The sequence below is a fragment of the Condylura cristata genome, unplaced genomic scaffold (genome assembly GCF_000260355.1).
Source record: "Condylura cristata isolate star-nosed mole 26May11 unplaced genomic scaffold, ConCri1.0 scaffold00011, whole genome shotgun sequence".
NCBI lineage: Eukaryota > Metazoa > Chordata > Mammalia > Eulipotyphla > Talpidae > Condylura > Condylura cristata.
The window spans coordinates 38,644,405-38,665,238 of NW_004567112.1; the positions used below are offsets into that span (position 1 = coordinate 38,644,405).

Here is a 20,834-nt window from a genome sequence, read left to right on the forward strand (position 1 = left end):
ACTTCGTCGATCTGCCTGTTCTGCTCCCCACTCTGTCTCTGGTGAAGCCTCTCGCCGCCCCTGAGCCTCTGGCCTGTACCCCAGCTCTGTATGCACAAATAAATAAATCTTTAAAAAAAAAAAAATAGAGACTTTTAATTGGTGGTGGTGCAAGGGGTTAAAGGGCAGCACTATGAAGCTATCGCAGCCACTGCAGTGACAGTTCGATCCCTGGCCAGGGAGGTGACCCACATGGCCCCGCAGACCTCTCCTGACCCGCCTGCTGCTCCTCTTAGCAGTGTCCATCTGCCTGTTCTGCTCCCCACTCTGTCTCTGGTGAAACCTCTCACCCGCTGCACCTCCGGCCTGTACCCCTGTTCTTGTATGCATAAATAAATAAATTTAAAAAAAAAAACAAAACAAGTAGAGCCTCAAGCAGAACTTTTGTTTCATTATTCACAACAGCCAAGAGGAGAAGAGCGCCCACTGTCCGCCAGTGGTGAATGGACACCCAATAGGGGGCCCATGCACAGAGTGGATATAACTCAGCTTTACACAAGGCAGCGCCAACACAGGCTACCGCATGGACGAAGCCTGAGGGCACAGGGCTGTTGAAATAAGCAGCTACGGCAGGACAAGCACCAGGTGACTCCACCTATGTGGGGTAGCCAGAGACATCAAGTCCACAGACACGGAAAGTAGAGCAGCAGCTATGGGGGGTGCAGGAGGGGAGAGCGGGGAGTTAGTATTCAAGAGTCCGGTCAGTTTGGGAGGATGGAAAAAGTTCTGGAGGATGGTGGTGATGGCTGCACAGCAGAGTGTGGTCCTTAGTGCTGTTAAGGGGAAGGATGTCCTAAAGGGACTGTGCAGAGCCTTATGGACTCCTCCCCCTACTCCAGCTTTCTGGACCCTACCCCCTACTCCAGTGACTGGAAACTACAACTCCCAGCAGGACCAGGGAGAGAACTGCGAGGACCCAAGGGCGGAGCTAGCAGGAATTCTGGGATATTTGGGGGATAAATAGGGTGTGGATTGCATCTCGCGCTCTCTCGCTCAGGAAGGGGTTCTACGGCTGCGTGACTCCGTGTGTTCAATCAGCCCGGCCCTAAGGTATTCCAGTTACTTTGTATCCCGCTCTCTCTTCCTGGGTTGTTTCCTATTCCTTTCCCCTTTTGTAAATAAACCCGTTATTGACCCTTTTGTGTGTACCTGCAGTGTAACTGAATTGTGAGCACGGGTGAGACCCCACAGACAGGCGGCCCAGTCCTCTCTGGGCTACCCTGTAACAATGCCACGGAACTGTCCACTCAAAGATGGTTAAAAATGGGAAACTCTATCCTATACATTTTGCTATAAAAGGAAGGCATCAGTGGATACCCGAGAGAACAAGAGAGCAGAGGTCAGGACAAGGGAACAGCACAGGCAAAGGCTCGGAGGCTGAAAGAGCTTGGTGACGTGGAGGGCGAGTAGCAGGGAGGGCAGGTGAGGGTGCCTGGCCAGGTGCCAAGCACTACACCAGCGACCAGCACTACAGGACCAGCTCTGAGCTCCACGTTTCCCGCCTGTCAGACTGGACACTTTCACCTGCTCTGCTGGGAGATGTCAGGTGCGCAAAGCAGTCACGACTAAATCTGAGATGCCCACCCAGCACCATGAGCCAAAATGGAACAGAGGGACGGGGGCAGAAGCTCGCCCCGCGATCACCAGCCACAGCTGGACTGCAGGTTCCTAGGAGGCCACGGCCACCTTACCCAGCAGAGGGTGCTCCCCCCCCCCACAGCCACACAGCAACCCTGCAGCACAGCCAGTAGGGTGGGGTCCAGCCCCCTTTTCCAGCAGCCACTTGCCAGGACCCCAGAACTAAGCGGCCCTGCACCTTGGTTTGCTCTTCTGAGAAACAGGTAGAGGGTGACGAGGGGGTGGCGAGGGGACAGCTCTGAGGATTCCCCAGAACTGCCAGCAAGGTTCACCCTCTCCCCTCCCCAGGCATCTCCGGGGGCCCCAACGGGAGTGCTCACCTCGAATTCGCCTTTGGTGAACTTGGCATCAGGCACGCTCACCAGCTCCTCCTCGCCCACCTCGGGGAAGCCCTGAGGGAGCACAGTCGTTGGGATGGGGAGCCCTCCTCCCCCATGTCGGGAGCACACGCCAGTGCTCGGCCAGTCCCACTTGCCCTGCCCGGGGTGGCTGGGACGGGGTTCCTGGACCACACCATTCACCATCTCTGCCCCCACACTTTCCCAGGGACCAAGTGCCCACACAGCCTGAGTGGCCCCTGTCCCCACGTGACAGGTCTCTGGTACCTGGATGTGCCAGCAGGTGAGCACAGCCACCACCATGGCGGTGGTGGTCCGGCCCCGGCCGCTGAGGCAGCTGAACACAAAGCCGGTGCCTGAGTCCTTGGCCAGCGCAGCCCGCAGAGCCGCCAGCAGCCGGTCAAAGTCCTGTGTGGGATCAAGGTGTGGATCAGCAGCGGCTCCTGCTGCACAGACCCCCCCAAGGGGGCCGCCCCTCCAAAGGCACCCCCAGGCTCCCCCCGGGCCTGTCACTGCCAGGCTCACAAACTTGTACACTCACATGCCACTCCCTGCACACACACAAGTCGCTGTGTGTGCAAACACCGGCCCCCCGCCCCAAGCCCCCATGGACAGTTGGAACCCCACCGCAAGGACCAGGACTGGACATGTGAGCCAACACACACACGGGGGCCCACCATGCCCACTGTCCGGGCAGGACACACTCCCATGTGCTGTACTCCATAGGCTGCATGGGGACCCCTCTAGACTGGACCCCACCAGGACCCAGGCTGAGCTCAGGTCCAGACCTCAGCCCCTCGCTGCAGAGAACAGGCACCGGGGACAGCCATGGGCAAGGAGACCCACCCCCAAAGTGAGGCCAGAAGTCAAGCCCTGGTCTCCCCACCTCCCACAGGGAGCCCGACACCCGCCCTGCACACACCAGGCACAGGCACGCAGACAGGTCCCCCAAAACAACCATGGGCGACACAGGCACACAGTATCCACGCCCTACAGACACACACAGACGCCCATGAAGACACGAGCCCACAGATACCACAAGGACACGCAAGCCCCCCTCAGGCACACGCAAGCGTTCCCCACGGCCTCCTCCACAAAGCCTGGATGCACATCGCACCACACGACTCCCCAGAAGACACCCGAAGACAGTGGGTCAGTCACAGACGCCACAGACAGATCGCACCACACATACACACAGCTCACAATGGCAGAGACGCATCCAAACAAAATCCCCAGCAAAGATACACACACCACAAACGCTGTGGACATGCTCGCCCGAGGCACACCTACAACACACGATAAACACCCCTGTGCATACACACAAACAAGAAACTTGGACATGATGTGAATTAGCCACTTGGTCACCCTAGAAGCTTTGTGGAATAAGCTCCCACTGCCTCCCAGGAGCCCACAGCCAAGGCCCAGGCCAGAGGGGGCGGGCCAGGGCAAGGCCTCGCCTACCCGGGAGGGACACCTTGGCGTGGCACCTCACCTCTTCACAGGGGGCACAAAAGTCTGGCAGCGGGATGCGGTGGTAGGTGAGGCCAGGACAGGCCCCACGGTGCTGGCTGAAGACCTCCTGCGGTGTGAGGCATGTCTGGAACTTGTGGGCGCGGGGGCCCTCTGTGCCTGGCATGCTCAGGTGGGCCTTCAGCTGGGTCTCCAGGTTCTAGGACAGGGTGGGACAGAGGACACAGCCACTGAGGCCGCCGCAGGTCAGTCCCGAAAGATGGGAGCCTGCTCTGGCCAGGGCCAGCCCAGGCTTCTGGGTGCATCTCTGCCCCTTGCCAAGCCTACAGGTCACAGCCAGACTTGGAACAGGGAGGTGCCAGAGGGCCACTCTCTGAGATGACTCCTCTCAGGGCTCAGCTTCTCCACCTGTATGGCAGGAGCAGGATCCACCTTCTGAAGTTCCTAGCAGACCAGTTTCCCAGCAGGCCTCCAAGGAAGGGGTGTGTAGAAGGCACAAGCGCTCACCTCCAGCCGGTCAGGGGTCAGGGGGGGCCCAGGGGGCCGCAGGCTGTGGCTGTGCCCATCACACTCCAGCACGGCCTCCTCCCTCAGGTTCACCCACACAATGTGCCGAAGCTTCCTCTTAGCGTCCGTCAGGTAGGCCAGGATATTCCCCAGGGCCTGGGGGGAGAGACATGGTCAGGGAAAGGGCTCGACCCCCTGCCACTACCCCAGACCTCTAGGACGGTTACCTTGGCACTGGGCTGGGCCGTGCCATAGATGGGCATGCGGGGTACCCGCCGGAAGTTCGCCACATCCATCTCTCTAAGGGTGCCGAGTGTGTCTGGGGAGACGAGATCATCCACCTTCTGTGGGGAGAGCAGCAAGACTGGTACCACACCCCAGAGCCTGGCCCCAGAGGGGTGTGCAGGAGAGGGGGTACCCTGCACTTTATAGTTTGCAAACTCCTTTTGCACACGAGGAGCTTTATCAACGCCCTGGCGAGAAGAGGGTCGGGCCCCATTCTCCAGATGAGAAGAGGCTCAGGCTCTCCTTGAAGAGGCTGAGGCTCAAAGACCAGCCCACACCCACTTCCATCCTCCCAGACAGCCAGACACACTCACCAGGGAGCCCTGGGCGATGAGGTCCCGGGGGACCACAGGCCCAACTGAGGTCAGTGTCACAGGCAGACGGTACAGCTCAGGGTGGGCACACAGCCAGCGGCTGAAACTGAGGGCAAAAGCCAGCGGGTACTGCGGCCCAAGGCGGAGAAAGACAGGAGTTCAGGGGCACAGGGCCATCCCAAGCTCCCCCCACCCCAAGGTAGGGGAGACCAAGAGACACCCTTCATAGCTCAGAGCAGGAACGAGTAGGAGGGAAACTCAGACCAGGGCATCCAAAGCAAGATCCTACCAGGTCCTGAGGCCTGGATGGGTACAGAGCAGGGGCCCAGGGGAGACAGGAGTGGGCCATCCTTTACCTGGCAGGGACCACCCTGCTATCTGAGCCTCTCCTTGCCTCTCTCACACAGCCTTCCTCTGGAACCCATACACATGTCCCCACTCTCCTCCCCAGGTTTATGGGGGTTCCTTGTAGGCTCCCATGCAAGTCTTCATGGTAGGGAGGGCTGGAGGGGCCCCTGGAGAAAGGATCGTGGCTCTGATCACCCCAGTCTCACCTGCTCATGGAGATAATAGTTAAACAGCATCAGGTAGAAATATCGCTCCAGACTCTGCAGCGCCCTCTGCTGGACACCATTCTGGCCGTTACTTCCCTGAGAAGAAAGAGGATGGAGCAGTAGATTGGAGCTGCTTAGAGCAGCCCATCTCCATCCCCAAGAGACACAACTGAGCCTCTGGGATCCCCAGAGACAAACTATCACTCACTTCATAACACAGTTCGGCCCAACTAGAAATTCTCCAAGCGTCTAACCCTAGCCCCACTTGCTACAGTCCATCCGGGACGCACGAAAAGCTGCTGGTGGATATACCAGTCACTACAGTTCTCCCTGTAGGGTAGTACTCTGCACCCAAAGTCTGGTAGAGCTCCCCTCCCCTCCTTTGCTTCTAGATCACCACCATGCAGGGCTATGGACCCGCATCTACCGTGTTAAATCAAGCAGCGAGTGTATAAACATCCTTTTCTGAGCCAGAGCCCGCACTTAAGAACTACGACCTCCCAAGCAGAAGACAGAGTGACCCCACATCACATCAGTGCTCCCAGGGGACACAGATTCTCCAAGGAGAAACAGGCCCCGAGAAATGAGCAGACTCACTCAAAGCCACACAGCTGATGGCGGACAGAGCTCAGTCCCCAAACAAGGGTCCTAACTCCAGCCCAGCAGTCTCTGAGTAGAGGATTATTGAGAGAATCTCAGAGGCCTTGTCTCAGCCTTCAGGGTTCTGCTGGGTCAGTGAAGGACAAGTGAAATTTACATGCCCAAAGAAAAGGTCATGCCCACTGATAAAGTTGAACCCCATCTTTGGGCATCTGGATCGGGGGTTGAGAAACTCTTTCTATAAGAGGCCAGACAGTAAACACTCCAGGCTGCAGTCTCCATGGTCTCTGTTGCAATTGCTCAATCTGCCATTTCAACATAAGGGAGCTGCAGACAGGACATAAAGGAATGGCTAGGACTATTTTTCCACAAAACTTATGTACAAAGTCAAAGGCTGGATTTGGCCCATGACCGTCGTTTGCCAACCCCTAATCTAGGCTAAAGGAAAAAAGTCCCCAATACACAAAAGACTCATTTTCATGAAGGTGCTCACACAAACATATGTATACTGATGAGGAACTGGAAGCAACTCAACTGTTCAACAAGATGAACCTGTTTAGTGAATCCTGGCAGGTGATGTGCCAAGAACACCTGCTGTGAATCAGGCTCCCTTCTGCGATCCTTAAGCAACTTATCTCACCTAATCCTTACAACAAGCCAACAGGCACATTATTAGTGGCTCCAGTTTACAAGTGGGGAAACTGAGGCACAGAGCGACAAAGCTGGTTGTCCACATCCACACACCTAGGCAGCAGGCCAGGAGTTGAACTCAGGCAGACGGGTTAGTCAGTGATATCTGGAAACTGGGCTTAGTCCCACAGCCCAAAGGCTACAACACAGGGAAACGGGATATAAACGTGTACTGCAGTGCCCTTCACAGAACCCCATAAACAAAACAGGGAGGAAGCCAGTCCTGAAAGCTCACCGCTGCTGTGCTGGGATTATGGGTGATTTTTATCCTTTTTCTAAATTCTTGATTTTTTATTATAGCCTATAGGATTTAAAAGATGCTTTTATGTGTTTAAATAAAAAGCTCTGCAGTTTTACCAGATCACCCAGCAATCCCACTCCTAGGTAACTACCCAAAAGACACAAAAACACTGATTCAAACTGCACCCCCATGTTTATTGCTGCTTTATTTACAATTGGAAAGACATGGAAACAGCCCAAATGCCAAAAAGTAGATGACTGGATTAAAAAGATGTGGCACATATACAAAATGGAATATTACTCAGCAATCAAAAAAGAAAACACATGACTTTTGCAGCAACATGGATGGAACTGGAGAAGAAAAGGAAAAATACCAGACGGCTTCACTCATAGCAGGAGTATAAAGGACCAGGGAAGAAATAATGATAATGATGAACAACTATATACAGAGACATTTTATGGGGGTGGAGTGAGGAATGGGATCAAAAACAGTGGGGGGAGGGAAATGCACTGGACTATGGTGATGGCACAGGGGTGATTTGGTGCTGGGAAGCCTAATGGGACTGCAACTGAGATGGAAAAAGGCACAAAATGATGTAAAAAGAAGCTATTATATTATTTAAAAATAAATAAAAGAGTCTAATAAAAGCAAGCTATCTACAATAAAAAGACAGCTGTGCAGTCTCAATTCCTCCTGTGCATCGCGTGCAGACACTGTCAAGCCTCTCCCCAGGACGTGGGGCAGCACGGCTAAGACAGTCCAGAGTCCAGCGCTCCTCCAGAAGCAGCAGGCCAGACCCCACCCGGCCTTCCGAAGAAACACCAAGCATTTTATTGGCCAGGGAGCTCCAAGCTGTCTGTGCAGTATTAGTCCCCAGGCCCCGCCAGCAGCCCCTTTCTCCATCCTGTTTATTCTGGCCAGGAAAAGTAAACATCCCCCCTTCCTTGTCCGTGTCCTTCTGCAAGTCCAACTCTATCTCTCCTTCCTCTGAAAGCTGCTCTTCTCCTGGGAGAAGGAACAACCAGGAAAGGTCAGTCTGAGAGAAACCAGCGACCATTCTAGCAAAATGAGGCCGTAGGCACAGCCAGAGCAAAGGCGCTCATGCTCACCTGCCCTGGGCTGCCTGGCCCGACGCCGTCCAGCTTCCTCTGGTTTTCCAAGACCACTTCCTTCAGGTCTTGCAACTCTGCACAGGCGGTGATGGCTCTGTCCACCTGGTATCAGGGACCAGGACAGGGCCGCAGGGACGGCAGCAAGGAGAGGACAGGGTGTGGGACCATAGCAGGGAAGGGAAGAGACGAGAGGGAGGAAAGAATGAGTGGCTGAGAAGGGGGAGGGGACCCCGGCAGGAAGCAGCCCCACCCTGGAGGAGTCATGTCTGCCACTGCCCCTGCCTCAGCTGGTGCCCAGCTCCCTGGCTTACCTCCTCCATTATCTTCCTCCCCTGGGGCACCATGTGTAGAAAGTTCTGGATCACCAGGAGTTGTTCCATGGGGAGTGGCTTGGTCTGTGGGGAGACAGCCCTTCAAGGCAGGGGGCAACAGAGTGAGCAGCTCCCAGAAGCCTCCAGGACAGCCCCAATGCACTCCTCGCGCATTCAGATGGCCACTGAGAGGCAGTTGGAGACCCCCAGTCTTCACTCCAAATCAGGCTGCCAGAGGCCAGGGGAGTTTTCCCCTACGGGGAAACTAAGGCCCAGTGGCTTTCTCAAGGTCCCTGGCAAGTCTGACAGGAAATGAACCCCCGATGCCCAATCTCCAGTTTTGGCTCTGGACCCCAATACATCCCATCATCCAGGGTGGCCCTCTCCTTGTCCCTTGGGACTCGAGGCCCCCAGGCCACTCACTCTGGTCTCGAGGCAGTCCCACTGTGGTGAAACAGGATGAGGGTGCCCAGGACCATACCCAGGTTGGTCCTGCCCACACCCGTCTGGCAGCTGAAGAGGAGAGCAGGAGGAGGCCCATGGGAGTCTCGGAGCAGCAACAAGCTGGGGGTCTCCTGGGGCAAGACCACGAAGATCAGCAACAGCATGACTGGAAAACCATTGGCTGAGGCCCCAGTTTGGTCTGGGGGGAAGGGGGGTGTTTCATAACCTCAGCCCACCCCCACCCCACAGTCTGCAGCAGGGTGAGGCCTACAGGCAGGAGGCTCAGCGTCTTCCCCACAGCCTGGTCTCTTCACCCCTCACACCCCCAGCAGAGTAGCCTAAGCCCTGCCTCCTCCCCAGGCCGGGTGGGTGAGGATTAGAGGCTAGGAGTAGGGTAGGTGGGGGGAGGGGAGAGTGGGGCACTCAGCGAGGCTTTAGATGTGAGGACTGCTCAGAGCAGGCATGGCCTTACTTAGCAGCTCCTGTGAGAGGAGAATGAAATAATGCAAATTCAGTAATGAAGGGGTTGGGACAGAGACACCACAGGAAGAGACTACAGAGTGAGAATGTTGAACTCCGGTAGAGAAGTGAGGAACGAGAAGTCTAGAGAGGGCAGGAGATTTGTCCAAGGCCATACACCAGTTAGCAGCCAAGCCGGGGCCGAAGTCCTGCCCTCCAGATGGTCATTGCTGGACTGGGTCATTAGAGAACACAGATGCCCACACCACTGACAAATGGACCCCACACACCACACCTACAAGGCCTTACTCTGAGTAACGCTGGGAAAGTGCCACGCCCCCCTTGAGCAGCTCTGTGGGGACAGGACCTAGACACTGACCAACTCTCCAGGCAGATGCCCTACTCCCCCGGTGCCCCAGTAACACCCTCCGCTCCCTCTTACCCGGAGGACATTGACAAAGGCATCAAACTGGGCTTCCAGGGGGGCTCCTTGCTCTGGCAGAGGCAGGCGGTAGTACCTGCCAGGTCAAGGGAAGCAGTCCATCAAGCAGGCCACACACCCGTGAAGCCCCCCAGCACCCACCTCTCCCAGCACCGGGGGTCCCTGGAGGCCCAGAGCCGCCCGCACCGGCCCACAGTACCTGTAATTGGGCTGCAGGAAGAGGGGTCGTTTATACACCTCCTGGGTCACGTGCACATCATCCTCACCCCGGATGGTCACAGCATGGGGCTCGCCTCTCAGGTCCTCGGTGTTGTGGTACACATAGTATGAGTTCTCGCTCAGCTGGGCAAAATCGTGGATCTACATGGAGTTGTAGGGGCCAGAGGGTCAGGATGGGCCTTGAGCTCCCTCTCAATCTTCCCGGCTGAGCTCTGAAAGGACTGGACCACAGAGAGAGGGGCAGACTGCCTTTCCTCCAGAGGGATCTACAAGGCCCGTGGCACACTCTGTGCCCTGGGTGCTAAGAGGAAGTGGGGGTGGCCACCAACCCGAGGGCAGCCAGCCCCCTCCACAAGTTGAGAAGGCCCACACCGAGGCGCGGTCACCTGGGAGCTGGGAAAAGGAGGCCTGAAACGGTGATGACCGGTGGCCAGAGTGGCTTTGCCCCCCTAGCATGGGGGTCTCTGGGACACCGTGCCCACCCACAGCCCACTTATGCACCTTCATGGTGTGTCAACAGCCTCTAAGGCCTTGACAAGTCTCCATGCTGTGGGAGGAGGCAGAGGAACCTCAGAAGCAGGAGCCCAAGGAGAAAAGCACCTCACCTCGGGCCCAAAGCTCAACTCTACCTCAGTCTGGGGACTTCTAACCTAGGCCTTTCACAGCCCCAGGCCACTTCTAAATAAGGATGCTGAGTGTGGAGAAGAGCAGAGTGAGGAATAGTGTGCAAACGGTCAGATCAGGAAGTCCTCCCTCTGGGTACTCATGAGCTGGCTATGAAGTCAGCCACTCGCCCAATCAGGGCAGAAACACCAGAGGGGTACGGAGAGGGGTGTGGAAGTCAGCGAGGACACGCAGGACAAAAGAGCAAAGCTGGGCTGTGGGTGGGTCTCAGCTCAGCTACCTGAGGCCCATGGAGGAATGGGGGCCCCCACCCTACCAGCCCTCACCTCCTTCCTGATGGCCAGCTCCAAGCTCTCCACCCCGCCTCCAGATCCAAGACCCTGAAGGTTTTCTCGAAGGTTCTGCTTATCTCGAGGGGTGTAGGGCACAAAGTCCTCCTCGGCGTGCAGAAACAGCACGGGCTCCTCCCGCACACAGAAGATGATGCATTCCTGCCAGAGCCCAGGAGAGAGGACGCCCTCACCACCACTGGCAAGGACACCCGTCCTCTGTTCATCTCCCAGCCTTGGACCGGGACACGCGCCGTTCCTCAAGTCCCATCACCCCACCCCGTCCCTGTAACCTGAATCCTGAACCTGAAGTAACCCCAAGCCTACTCCAAGGGTTACTTCACCCCAACACTCCTGCCTCTCAGAGCCAACAGTCCTTCATCTGAATCCCAGGGCATTAATTCTTGCTTTGTGTTAACATTATCAACACATACATCTTTTCTCCCTTTGTAAAGTACTGTTGTTCCTCACAGGTAGGCATGTCCTGGTTATTTCCATGACCCCTCAATTCCCAGCACAGAACCCTGGATAAATCAGGGGCTTAGTAGATATCAGCTGAAGTAATGAATCCCCCACACACACCATGCGATCATTCATTCACTAGGCACGAGACAGGCAGGGGCAGCCGGGGGCAGGCATGTGGGCAGAGTAGGAACTGGAGTGAAGATGGGAGGATGGAACCCGTGTACCCCGAAGCGCCCACCCCGCTCTGGCCCACAGAGGCCTCTCCATCTTAGCCCCGGGTCAGATGTGATGCAGGCTGCTCCCAAGTCTGCAGTCAGAGACAACCCTCAGCCTTTGTCCTAAAGATGCTCGAAACTCCACTGTGACTTCAGGCAGCAGAGAGGAGGCATTAAAAGCAGGTCCTCAGGGTCCAGATGTCTGGGTTTGGGTTTGGGGACACACGCATGAGTGTGGACCTTCTTTCAGGGCCTCAGTGTTTCTCTCTGTAAAGCAGGAGGATAACTGCCCCGCCTTGAGGTTGACATGAAGATACAAGAGTTAGTGGTGATGGGCATCCTCTGGCTCGCTCATAATGGCCTGAACCTCTCTGGTCACCCTGTCCCCCTTCTCACTTCCTCAGAACTTCTCAAAGTAGATGCAGGGACTTCTGACCTCAGGGCTCCCCCAGTCCCCAGAATTTCACCCAGAATTTCCCAACCATGCCAACCACAATGGCCTCCGTGGCATTCAGGGTGTAGCAGGGCCTGGTCCAGGTTACCAGACACCCTGGCCAGCATGTGCAGAGACCCTACTAGAGACTCTGAAGCACCTCTCCCAAGGAGCCCCCACTCCCCGATCGGGGAGGCTAACCCCTGGCTGGAAATGCTCATACTTACCCTGTGCCCATCCTTCTGGAGTTTCTGAAGGACTCGCCTGAACCCTGAGAGACTGGGCTGTCCCATGCCAAACACGGTGAGCCCGGCCCGCACCTGCCGGAAGTTGGGGGCCCCACAGCTTTTCACTGTGCCCAGCATGTCCATTTTCTCAGCAACATCCCGCACCAGGAAGTAGCGTCCCTGGCAGAAGGAAAGCCACAGGGAGGTCACTCAGATGACTCAGTGACATCTACAGATGGGGCTCTGTCCTGGGTCTCAGGGGACAGAGAGCAGGAAGAGGGGGTAGAGAAGACCGGAAATTGGAAACAAACTGCATGACCAACTGAGATCCCAGGAAGGGTGTCAGAGTACAGGAAAATGAAAGACAACTCTTCCCAAGGGTATATCAGAGAAGACTTCATGTAGGAGGCGGCATCTGAGCTGGGTCTTAAAGAAAGAACAGACAGAGGCAGTCCAAGGGCAAGAAACCACAGGTGGTTCTTGAGGGCATGCAGCTCCTCAGATGGAAAACACTCCCAGAGGAAATGCATGAAGAAGGGGTCCCAGTGGGGACTCCTAGCTGGGGTACCAGGAATCAGCCAGAGGAAACCTGTGCTAGCCATTTCATAATGCCTTGCAGTTCTGGGGGTGTAAAGGCATCCTTCCCAACGCACACCCCAATAGGGGCGAACAGATTCTGTGACTACAGAGGAGAGGAAGACAGAACTCAGGGACCAGCTCACTCCTGGGCAAAAGGGGGTGCCCCCTTATCCACCCCTTGCCTCCAGCAGGACCCACGCCTACATTGTCTGATAGATAAGAAGAAAGAATCCATTCTTTCAGAAACCAGAAATTCCCAGCTACTCTTTCAACAAGTACAATTGAACCATGATGCTTCACTTACTAAGCACCTACATGGTACCCAAGCACTGTTCAGCAGTGAACAGGATAGATCTGTCCTCGTGGACTTTACTTTCTGGGGATATTTCAGGAGGAAAACACCTAAGCTTCTTTAGAACTTCTAAAACCTCAAAAGAGAATGGGATGGAGATTCCCAGCTTGAGGGGAGCAGCCTGAGGTCTGGGGTTTTCAGATTGCCATCTCTCTATTCCCTGGTGCTCTGCAGAAGAGCTTGTGGGTAAGCTGGGGCAGAGAGAGGGTGAACTAGAAGACCAGGGAGTGCGACAAAGCAGGAGAAATGGGGGGAGAAGAAGTAAGAGCAGGACCCTGGAGGGTGGGGTGAGGCAGTGCAGCAGAGAAGGGGGAGGTGAGGGAGGGAGAAGGATAGGAGGAGTGGGGAGAGGCTAGCAGGGGGCAGGGAGATGGAAGGGCCGGGGTTGGCCTCACCTGCACCAGATAGTGCTCGGGGGTGGCATCAGAGAGCCGGCCCAGGGTGTAATGGGCCTTGAGCAGCTCATCATGAATCTGGAACTCCTCCTTGCAGTTGTATCTGTCAAGGAGAGAATGGAGGGAGATCAAGTCAGACAACCTCCATGGCCAGGGTCCATCCCACCCTCACCAGATCCTCCAGCAAGGCCACCGCACCCTCACCCCTGCAACTACCCATCTGTGGCAGTGCAGACTGCCTACTGTCCCCCAGTATCCAGTCTCCCTTTCTTCCTCAGTAACAGAAACCCAGTATTGTGCCTAGGCGTCCAGTTGAAGACTACATTTCCCAGCCTCCTTTGCAACTAGTGGTCACGTGATTAAGTTCTGGCCAATGAAGTGTGAGAAGTACAACTTCTAGGGTATTTTCTGAAAGGGGAGGCGTGTGCCTTCCACTTCTCTCTCCTCTCTGGCTAACCTCCAGAAGTCATGGTGGAAAATAGATGTTGGTGACGGCGGGGCAACGAGAGATGAGGAGTCTGGTGGAACATGTAGCGTCCATACCAGCCTGGAGCACCTCCTGGACTTCAAGAGAAGCTTCTTTCTTGTTTAGAAGAGCATGTAATAGGATCTTGTTTATCCTATTCAGTGGTTACTTGAATCGCAAATGCACCCTCCTTCAGATTATCTCTGAGAACAATCCCCCACATGCTGATAATTTGGGGCCACATAGTCTGGGCACACATCCTGCTCCACCACGTGGTAAGTTCATGACTTTGAAGTAATTCTCCCTACAGTTCTATGTCCAGCACTTCCCACCTCCTAGGACTGTTGTGAAAACTCAGTGTGCTAATGAATGGAAGTGTTTGGTCCAGCACTCTGCACACAGAAAGCTTTTGTTAGTATAATTACTATTGCTAGGAGTAGTTCTAACCTCCATAGGGGACCATTTGGAACGAAACCCACAGGAACAAATCTAGAGTTCCATATATGCCAAACGAGGGGAACTCTTACACTCAAGACACAAAAGCTATTATGCTGATTGTAACTACACGACGACGAGACACTGTTAACCACCCTCTTTATAAAACTTCTGCCTTCAGGAAAGGCAGGGTGAGGAGTGGTGGGTGAGGGTGAGATGGGAAAGCACCAGGCAGGAGTCAGGAGCCCTGGATTCCTGCGGCCGACGACGCTGCCTCCATTTCACCACATGCTCTATTGTAGGGAAAGCCTCTACCATCCTGAAAACCAGGTTTTTAACCTAGGTCAGTTTTCACTGCTGATCTAAAAGGTATTAAATCAGGAGTTGGCAAATCTTTCATACACAAGACGAAAGACCAGATAGTGTTTTACACTCTGGGTTATAAGTTCTGTTACGCTCCACTGTCCACAGACAATATGTAAATGAATGGGAGTGACACTGTTCCAATAAAACTTTATTTACAAAAACAGGGACCTGCACAGATTTGGCCTGCAGGAGAATATGCCAGTCCCATTATCAGAGGACCTCTAAGGTCCCTTCCACCACAAACACACTACAATCCAAAGAGGGTTGCATTCGTGACCAGCTTGGGGGGTGGCAGGCACGGAACCACTGTAGAAGGTTTGTTTTCACCACAAACCGGTGACTAATCTGAGCCACAGCACTGGGTTAAATATTTTGAATGTCATCCCACATACCCTGATAAGGAATTAAAACCTAGAGAGGAGAAAAGGATTTGCCCAAGATCACAGAGCAAAGAGGAGGTAGAGCCCAGGCCTAGGACAAATGAATGTCTCCAATACTGCCCTCAAGTCCCACGCCTAATTTTGTCATCTATTAATAGATGGACTCCCTATCAAGACTCTTATACAGTATCTCTTACGCACAGCAATATACTATGATTACAAATTTTACTGGCAGTCCCCAAAACCAGCAGGCCAGATTCATCATTCCCACCCCTCAGATTTCCTTACACAAAAGGCCCCGTTTGCTAGGTCTCTGCCAAACTTCCATGTATGGAACACATTTAATTCTTAGCTCATCGCATCCTACTTCCTGCACCCCGGAGGGGCCCAGGGGCAGGGGGGATCAGTGGGCAGATGTGATATAAGACACAGCTTCCTGACTCACCAGGAGACAGATCCTCAGGCCCCATAAGGCAGGCAGGGTTTCAGAGCCCCTTCCTGACCTTTCTCTGGACACACAGTATGGTTCCAGGTCTCTCAAAATACGGTGCCAGAGTGAACCCTCTGCCTCCTCCGGCCTCCTCCTCCAGGAATACCCCTGCAGGACCTAATTAGGAGCATCAACCAGTAGCCACTAGTTTTTTCAGCCCAAGATCTTTTTTAATGGCCTGGTGTTGACCTCAGTTTTGAGCCATAATTACTGGTTAAGAAAAAAGAAATCTATATTTTATGGATCTAAGTATATCATTTTCCTATGAAAATGTTCAGTCAAAAATCATTTTCAAAAAGGTATCCACCCCGGCCACTTCTCCCTCTCCACACTCCCAGTACTGTGGACTTGCTATGTACCAGCAGCTAAGAAACCCTCAACAGAAGCCAGCTGTGCTACCCGCTGGCTGTTGACTCCAGACAAACTGCTTAACTTCTCTGGGCTTCAGTGTCTTCCTCTGTGAGAGTGGTTTGGAGAAATGCTGTATGCCACCACCCCTCAAGGCAGCTCCCCTGCCCCTGGGACATGGCCCAAGCCCTCTGCCACTCACGTGATCACGACAGGGGCCACCTTGTTGGGGATGATCGACTTGGCCTTATTGTTGTGCAAGCCTGTGGTCTGGAAGGAGTGGACGCTGAGTGAGTGCCGTCCTTCCATCGTGCCACCACTCTGGAGGCCCTCGAAAGGGGCAGCCGCCGAGACAGAATGCTGAGCTGTGCTGGCTGTTGTACCCATAGTCTGCCAGCAGCCTCAGGACCCGAGACCTGTGGGGTGAGAACATGTGTGGTGAAGGAAGGGTGAGAAAAGTCACAGTAAGAAGGAATCAAGCCCAACCCTCACCCAACAGTCTGGGCAAGGTAAAGTCTGGGACCCAGAGAGCCAGAGAGTCTGGCACTGACCCTCACATGTCTGCTCAGTGTCAACTATGTGTCTGGCCCTTTTTGATTCTCTGGAGAAGTTGTGGACGTTCAGAGACACAGAGACCCATAGCCAACCTTACACAGTTTCTACTCCTCTGGCAAAAATAACATCTAAGAAAGGGTTAACACTCCACATCACATAGGGGTCTATGTGGCCAGGGCAGGCCACGTGGAGGCCAGACCTTCCAGATTGGAGTGAAGGAGAAACAATCATTGGAGGGAGAACCGGGGACAGTTTCAGAAGTTAACCCAACTTGGATTTAAAGGACCTGGATAGAAAAGGATACAGGAGAACATCAGAGCCATGAATGTCATAAAGTGAGGCCTGGGAAGTCCAGACTGGGTGAGCTCTCAGCGGATCGAGTGTTCAGTTAAAACACCTGGGTCGTGAACTCATCAACATCGAGATCACCACTGTCAACACCAATGACACCAACATCATCATCACCAATGCCATCACCATCAACACCAAAACATCAACAGGCAAAGCTCTGCCCCTATGAAGCACAAACGACACCCCAGTGGGTGCCAGTTCCTTCTGCAAGCTCTCTGCTACTTAACAAGGCACAAAAGGTAGCTGATTTACTTTAAAGTAGGTCTTGTTTATCATAACAAAGCATGCACACAGTCTCCATCCAACAAGTTATGGGGCATCCTTAAGGTGGAATATTAAACAGTCCTGAAAAAGATCATGTTGACAACCTGGTAAGACCTCAAGAATTAGGAGCAAGCAGGACGCAAAGCAAATACAGGCTACAGTCCTGCTTAAATTCATGAAAGTGTGTCAGGAGAAAAGTCTGGTACTTTCCCTCACATCGAATATGTATTCTCTTGCATACATCAAGACACTATGGGGAGTTATCAGCAAGTCATGACATTATAAACAACTCTCTTCTCTGCTGTCTGCCTATCTGCAGTTTCTGATTTTTCTGTTCAGGATGCTAGCTAATAAACTTAAAACTAGGAAAACAATGGCTGGCTCATAGCAGGAGTCAGTGGACCAGGCAAGAAAATAATAAGAGTAATGAACAGCCATATACCAGAGACATTCTGTGGGGGTGGAGTGGGGAATGGGATCAAAACCGGGGGAGGGAGGGAGGGAAGTGCACGGGACTATGGTGATAGCACAGGGGTGATTTGGTGATGGGAAACCCATGGGGATTACAATTGAGATGATTAAAAAAATGTATAAAATGATGTAAAATAAACTATTATATTATTAAAAAAACAACAACACACACACACAATGGCTGGGGAGGTGGACTGGAAAACCTGTCAAGAGCTAGTAGAAGGTGTAGGGAAGATGGGCTCAGAGTTCCAAGAGCCAGGGCTGCTAGGAAGAGAAGGGACTGGAAATTCCACACACACCCAAGCAAAGGATGACAAAGGTTCACAGGACCTAAGAGCTCAGCAGCGGGCCCCACTCCACCGTGGGCCCCAGGCCGCACTGAGGGCCCAGGATCAGGAGGGGCAGAACAACCCGCCCTCCCCACTCCCAGCCCCACCCCGAGGTGGCCCACTCTCAGCAGCACGGGGACATAGCAGTCTTGAGAACCCAACTCCCTGAGCTGCCTTCAGCCAGACGGGGCTGCTCCAGGTCTGTGGGGACTATCTGCTCCTCTCATCCACACTCCCCGCACCCCCAACCCCTTTCCCCTCCGACCAGCAGCAGCACCTCAGTAGAGATGGCATGGTCAGTAGGTCAACAAGTCAGTCTGAAGGCTGAGCTCACTGGGTGCTCACTCTGCACAGCCTTGAGTGTGAGCGGCTGGTGCCCAGTGGTGCCCTCTGGGCCTCCCCAAGGGCTGTGCTCAGGCTCTTCCTCTAAAGGGCACCTAGACAGAATGACCTCCAGACTCAGCCACCTCTCCCAGAACCTTCCCAAGCCACCACCACCAGTCCCTCTCATCCCTTCTCCTCCACCCCACCCTTTTCATTTTTGAAAATCCCCAGCAATCATCTGACAGCTTTGTTAACATGCACACCTTGTGTTTATAAGTCCATCAACGCTCAAAACACCCTGTGCAATCTCTCTCTCTCTCATCAGCGACAGAAGGAATGAGCCCTAGTCCTAAACACAGACAGCTTCAAGAGAACCCCAGGCTGGATATCAGCACAGCCATGAAAGCTGACCTGTCTCCAGGGCCCCCCCTGGTGGCGCAACGGGTTAAAGTGCACCACTGTGAGCTGGCCGCAGCCACTGCAGTGCGAGTTGAATCCCCGCCCAGGAGGTGATCCACATAGTGCATCTGTCCCGCCCACTGCTCCCCTCAGCGGTGTACATTGATGATCTGCCTGTTCTGCTCCCCACTCTGTCTCTGGCGAATCCTTTCACCCCCTTGCACCTCTGGCTTGTACCCCAGTTCTGTATGCATAAATAAATCTTAAAAAAAGAAAGTTGACCTGCCTCCAAGTACCTCCTTCCCCTGCCACAGTAATGAGCAAACACCCCTCACTCAAGCTCTCCAGACCCCTCTCAGTAGTCCGTAAGTGGGAACAGCCTCCTTCAGAACAGGGTGTCCTCAAGGAGAGAGACAGCCAGGTCAGGAAAGGGCCTGTGGCAGCACCAGGTGGTTCCAGTTGCAGGTCAAGGCCCGGGATCCCACCATAAGAGGGTGCGGTGGGGAGGAAGCCCCCTGCTTCCCTTCTAGCTTCAGCCCTGACCACCCTCATCTGTCACAGGCTCCACAGACAGTGTCAGGCCCTTCCAGTCCCTATAGAAGCAGCTAGAAACAACACAGATGTGCACAGCTGCAGGGGGGCGGGAAGGTGACCAGCCTTCAAAATACCTAGAGGAGGGCATATCCGCAGACTTCTCACTCTCCAACTCTTACCATCAAATCTCTCTCACCCTACCCCCAGAGGGACAGCACAGGGGTCTTCACACTGCTGGCCACAGTCACATGCTGTGTGGCCTTAGGCAACCTCCTTCCCCTCTCTGGGCTCAGTATCCCCAGCCATAAATGACACGAGGGATGGACAGAATGCACTGAAAGCTCCTCCAGCTCCAAATGCTGGCTCCTAAATTCAGTAGCAATGCTCCCACCATCACTGTCCACTCCCAGGGACAGTGGTCAGTTAAGGGCAGGGCTGTGGGTGGAGGACTTTCTAGTGCTCAAACTGAAAGAGGGTAGTCCCCAGGTAAAGGGGAGGGTCCGGGTTCCCTGCTTACCCAAGGGACGGTGGAGCTGAGCAGGGGAGAGAAGAAGCTGGAGGAGACTGAAGAAAGAAGGAAGGAGGATGGAGAGCCAGAAGGAGACCTGAGGGAGGCACAGGGAGCAGAGAGCATGTGAAGAAACTTTGCTTGCTTCCTCTTGGCCCTGGACTGGGCAAAACAAGTGGGGGTGTGAGACCCTTGGGGAAGTTAATAATGCCAACTTTTATCTTGATTTTGATTTTGCTCTTTTCCTCCCAGACTTGGCTAGCTGTTTCTGAGCCATTTCTGTGGATCCTCACCAAAAGTGCTTTAGACTTGAGGCAAGCTCTCTGGCCTTGTTTTGGACCAACCTTGTTTGGCTGGATATTTACCCATGAGGGGATGGGTACCTTTGGGTGCTTGATTTGGAAACTATACTCTTGTCTGTATTGCACACTAACATGTTTTCTCTTGAATGGAACCTATTTAGAGCAGGCAGGTTTGGGGGATGTGGGGTGCCCCTCTCCCTGTCCTGTAACAAAACCTCTGCAGGGAAAAGAGGTGGGTCAGGTTGGACCAGGATGGGACTAGAGTGTGAGGTGGGGATCCACAAACGCAGGCCACTGTAGACAAGTGTGCCTTTGTTTTCCTAACACCTAGTTACAGAGAGCGTTTCCTTCCATCACCAGCGAAGGCCACCCTCGCGCAGACAGCTGAGCTCAAAGGCACCACCACACCCCGCCACAGGTGTGCTGGTATGTGGAAACCTGACTGCACACGTCACCCCGTTTAAATCACATGCCAGGACCACGTGAACTCGGGGCACCAGCCCCAGACACTGCAGAGCCGTGACAGGTCAACGTGAGTAACTCTGTGCTTGGGGTTCTCGGGCCTCCACAGTGGGATCCAGGTTCTCACCACTGAGTCTGACTCAACAAGCCTGGAGGAGCCTGGAGAAGCCTGAGGGTCTTGGCCAGTACCTAGCCTCACCTTGGGCCATGCAGCAGCTACCCTTGCATGTGCAAAGTGGGGTTTTCAACACCTGGAACCACCAAAACAATCACAGGGCTCAGGGTGTCCACTATGCGGGCTGAGCCCAGCTTAATGTCCAATAATATTTAGGGCCTCCCTGGTGGCGCAAGGGTTAAGTCTCAGTTCTATCAAGCTATAGGCAGCCACTGCAGAACAAGTTCGATCCCCAGCCAGGGACCTACCCCACGGCAGATCTCTCCTGTCTCTGGCCTACACCCCAACTTTTGTATGTACAAAAGGGGCAGAGAGGAGAATGCCAGGAGGGCCACTGAGTGACATACATGATCTCATTTAGGCCCAACTCAAAAAAGAGGCAGCAACTCTTGC

General features: G+C 54.2%; 1 protein-coding gene across 1 annotated transcript in view; it reads right to left on the reverse strand.

Annotated features, from left to right (window-relative positions):
• Window positions 1–20,834, reverse strand: part of PALD1 (phosphatase domain containing, paladin 1) — a 67,187-nt gene that overhangs the window by 16,035 nt on the left and 30,318 nt on the right. Inside the window, exons 2-17 of the mRNA XM_004680805.2 lie at window positions 15,970–16,183; window positions 13,283–13,385; window positions 11,957–12,136; window positions 10,614–10,778; window positions 9,644–9,804; window positions 9,445–9,520; window positions 8,523–8,674; window positions 8,100–8,199; window positions 7,786–7,890; window positions 5,146–5,241; window positions 4,592–4,720; window positions 4,220–4,336; window positions 3,993–4,148; window positions 3,508–3,684; window positions 2,283–2,423; window positions 1,998–2,069 (exon numbers count right to left, since the gene is read on the reverse strand). Of these exons, the coding sequence (XP_004680862.1) occupies window positions 1,998–2,069; window positions 2,283–2,423; window positions 3,508–3,684; window positions 3,993–4,148; window positions 4,220–4,336; window positions 4,592–4,720; window positions 5,146–5,241; window positions 7,786–7,890; window positions 8,100–8,199; window positions 8,523–8,674; window positions 9,445–9,520; window positions 9,644–9,804; window positions 10,614–10,778; window positions 11,957–12,136; window positions 13,283–13,385; window positions 15,970–16,154 (2,115 nt within the window). The 5' untranslated portion in view covers window positions 16,155–16,183. The remainder of the gene's footprint in view (window positions 1–1,997; window positions 2,070–2,282; window positions 2,424–3,507; window positions 3,685–3,992; window positions 4,149–4,219; window positions 4,337–4,591; window positions 4,721–5,145; window positions 5,242–7,785; window positions 7,891–8,099; window positions 8,200–8,522; window positions 8,675–9,444; window positions 9,521–9,643; window positions 9,805–10,613; window positions 10,779–11,956; window positions 12,137–13,282; window positions 13,386–15,969; window positions 16,184–20,834) is intronic.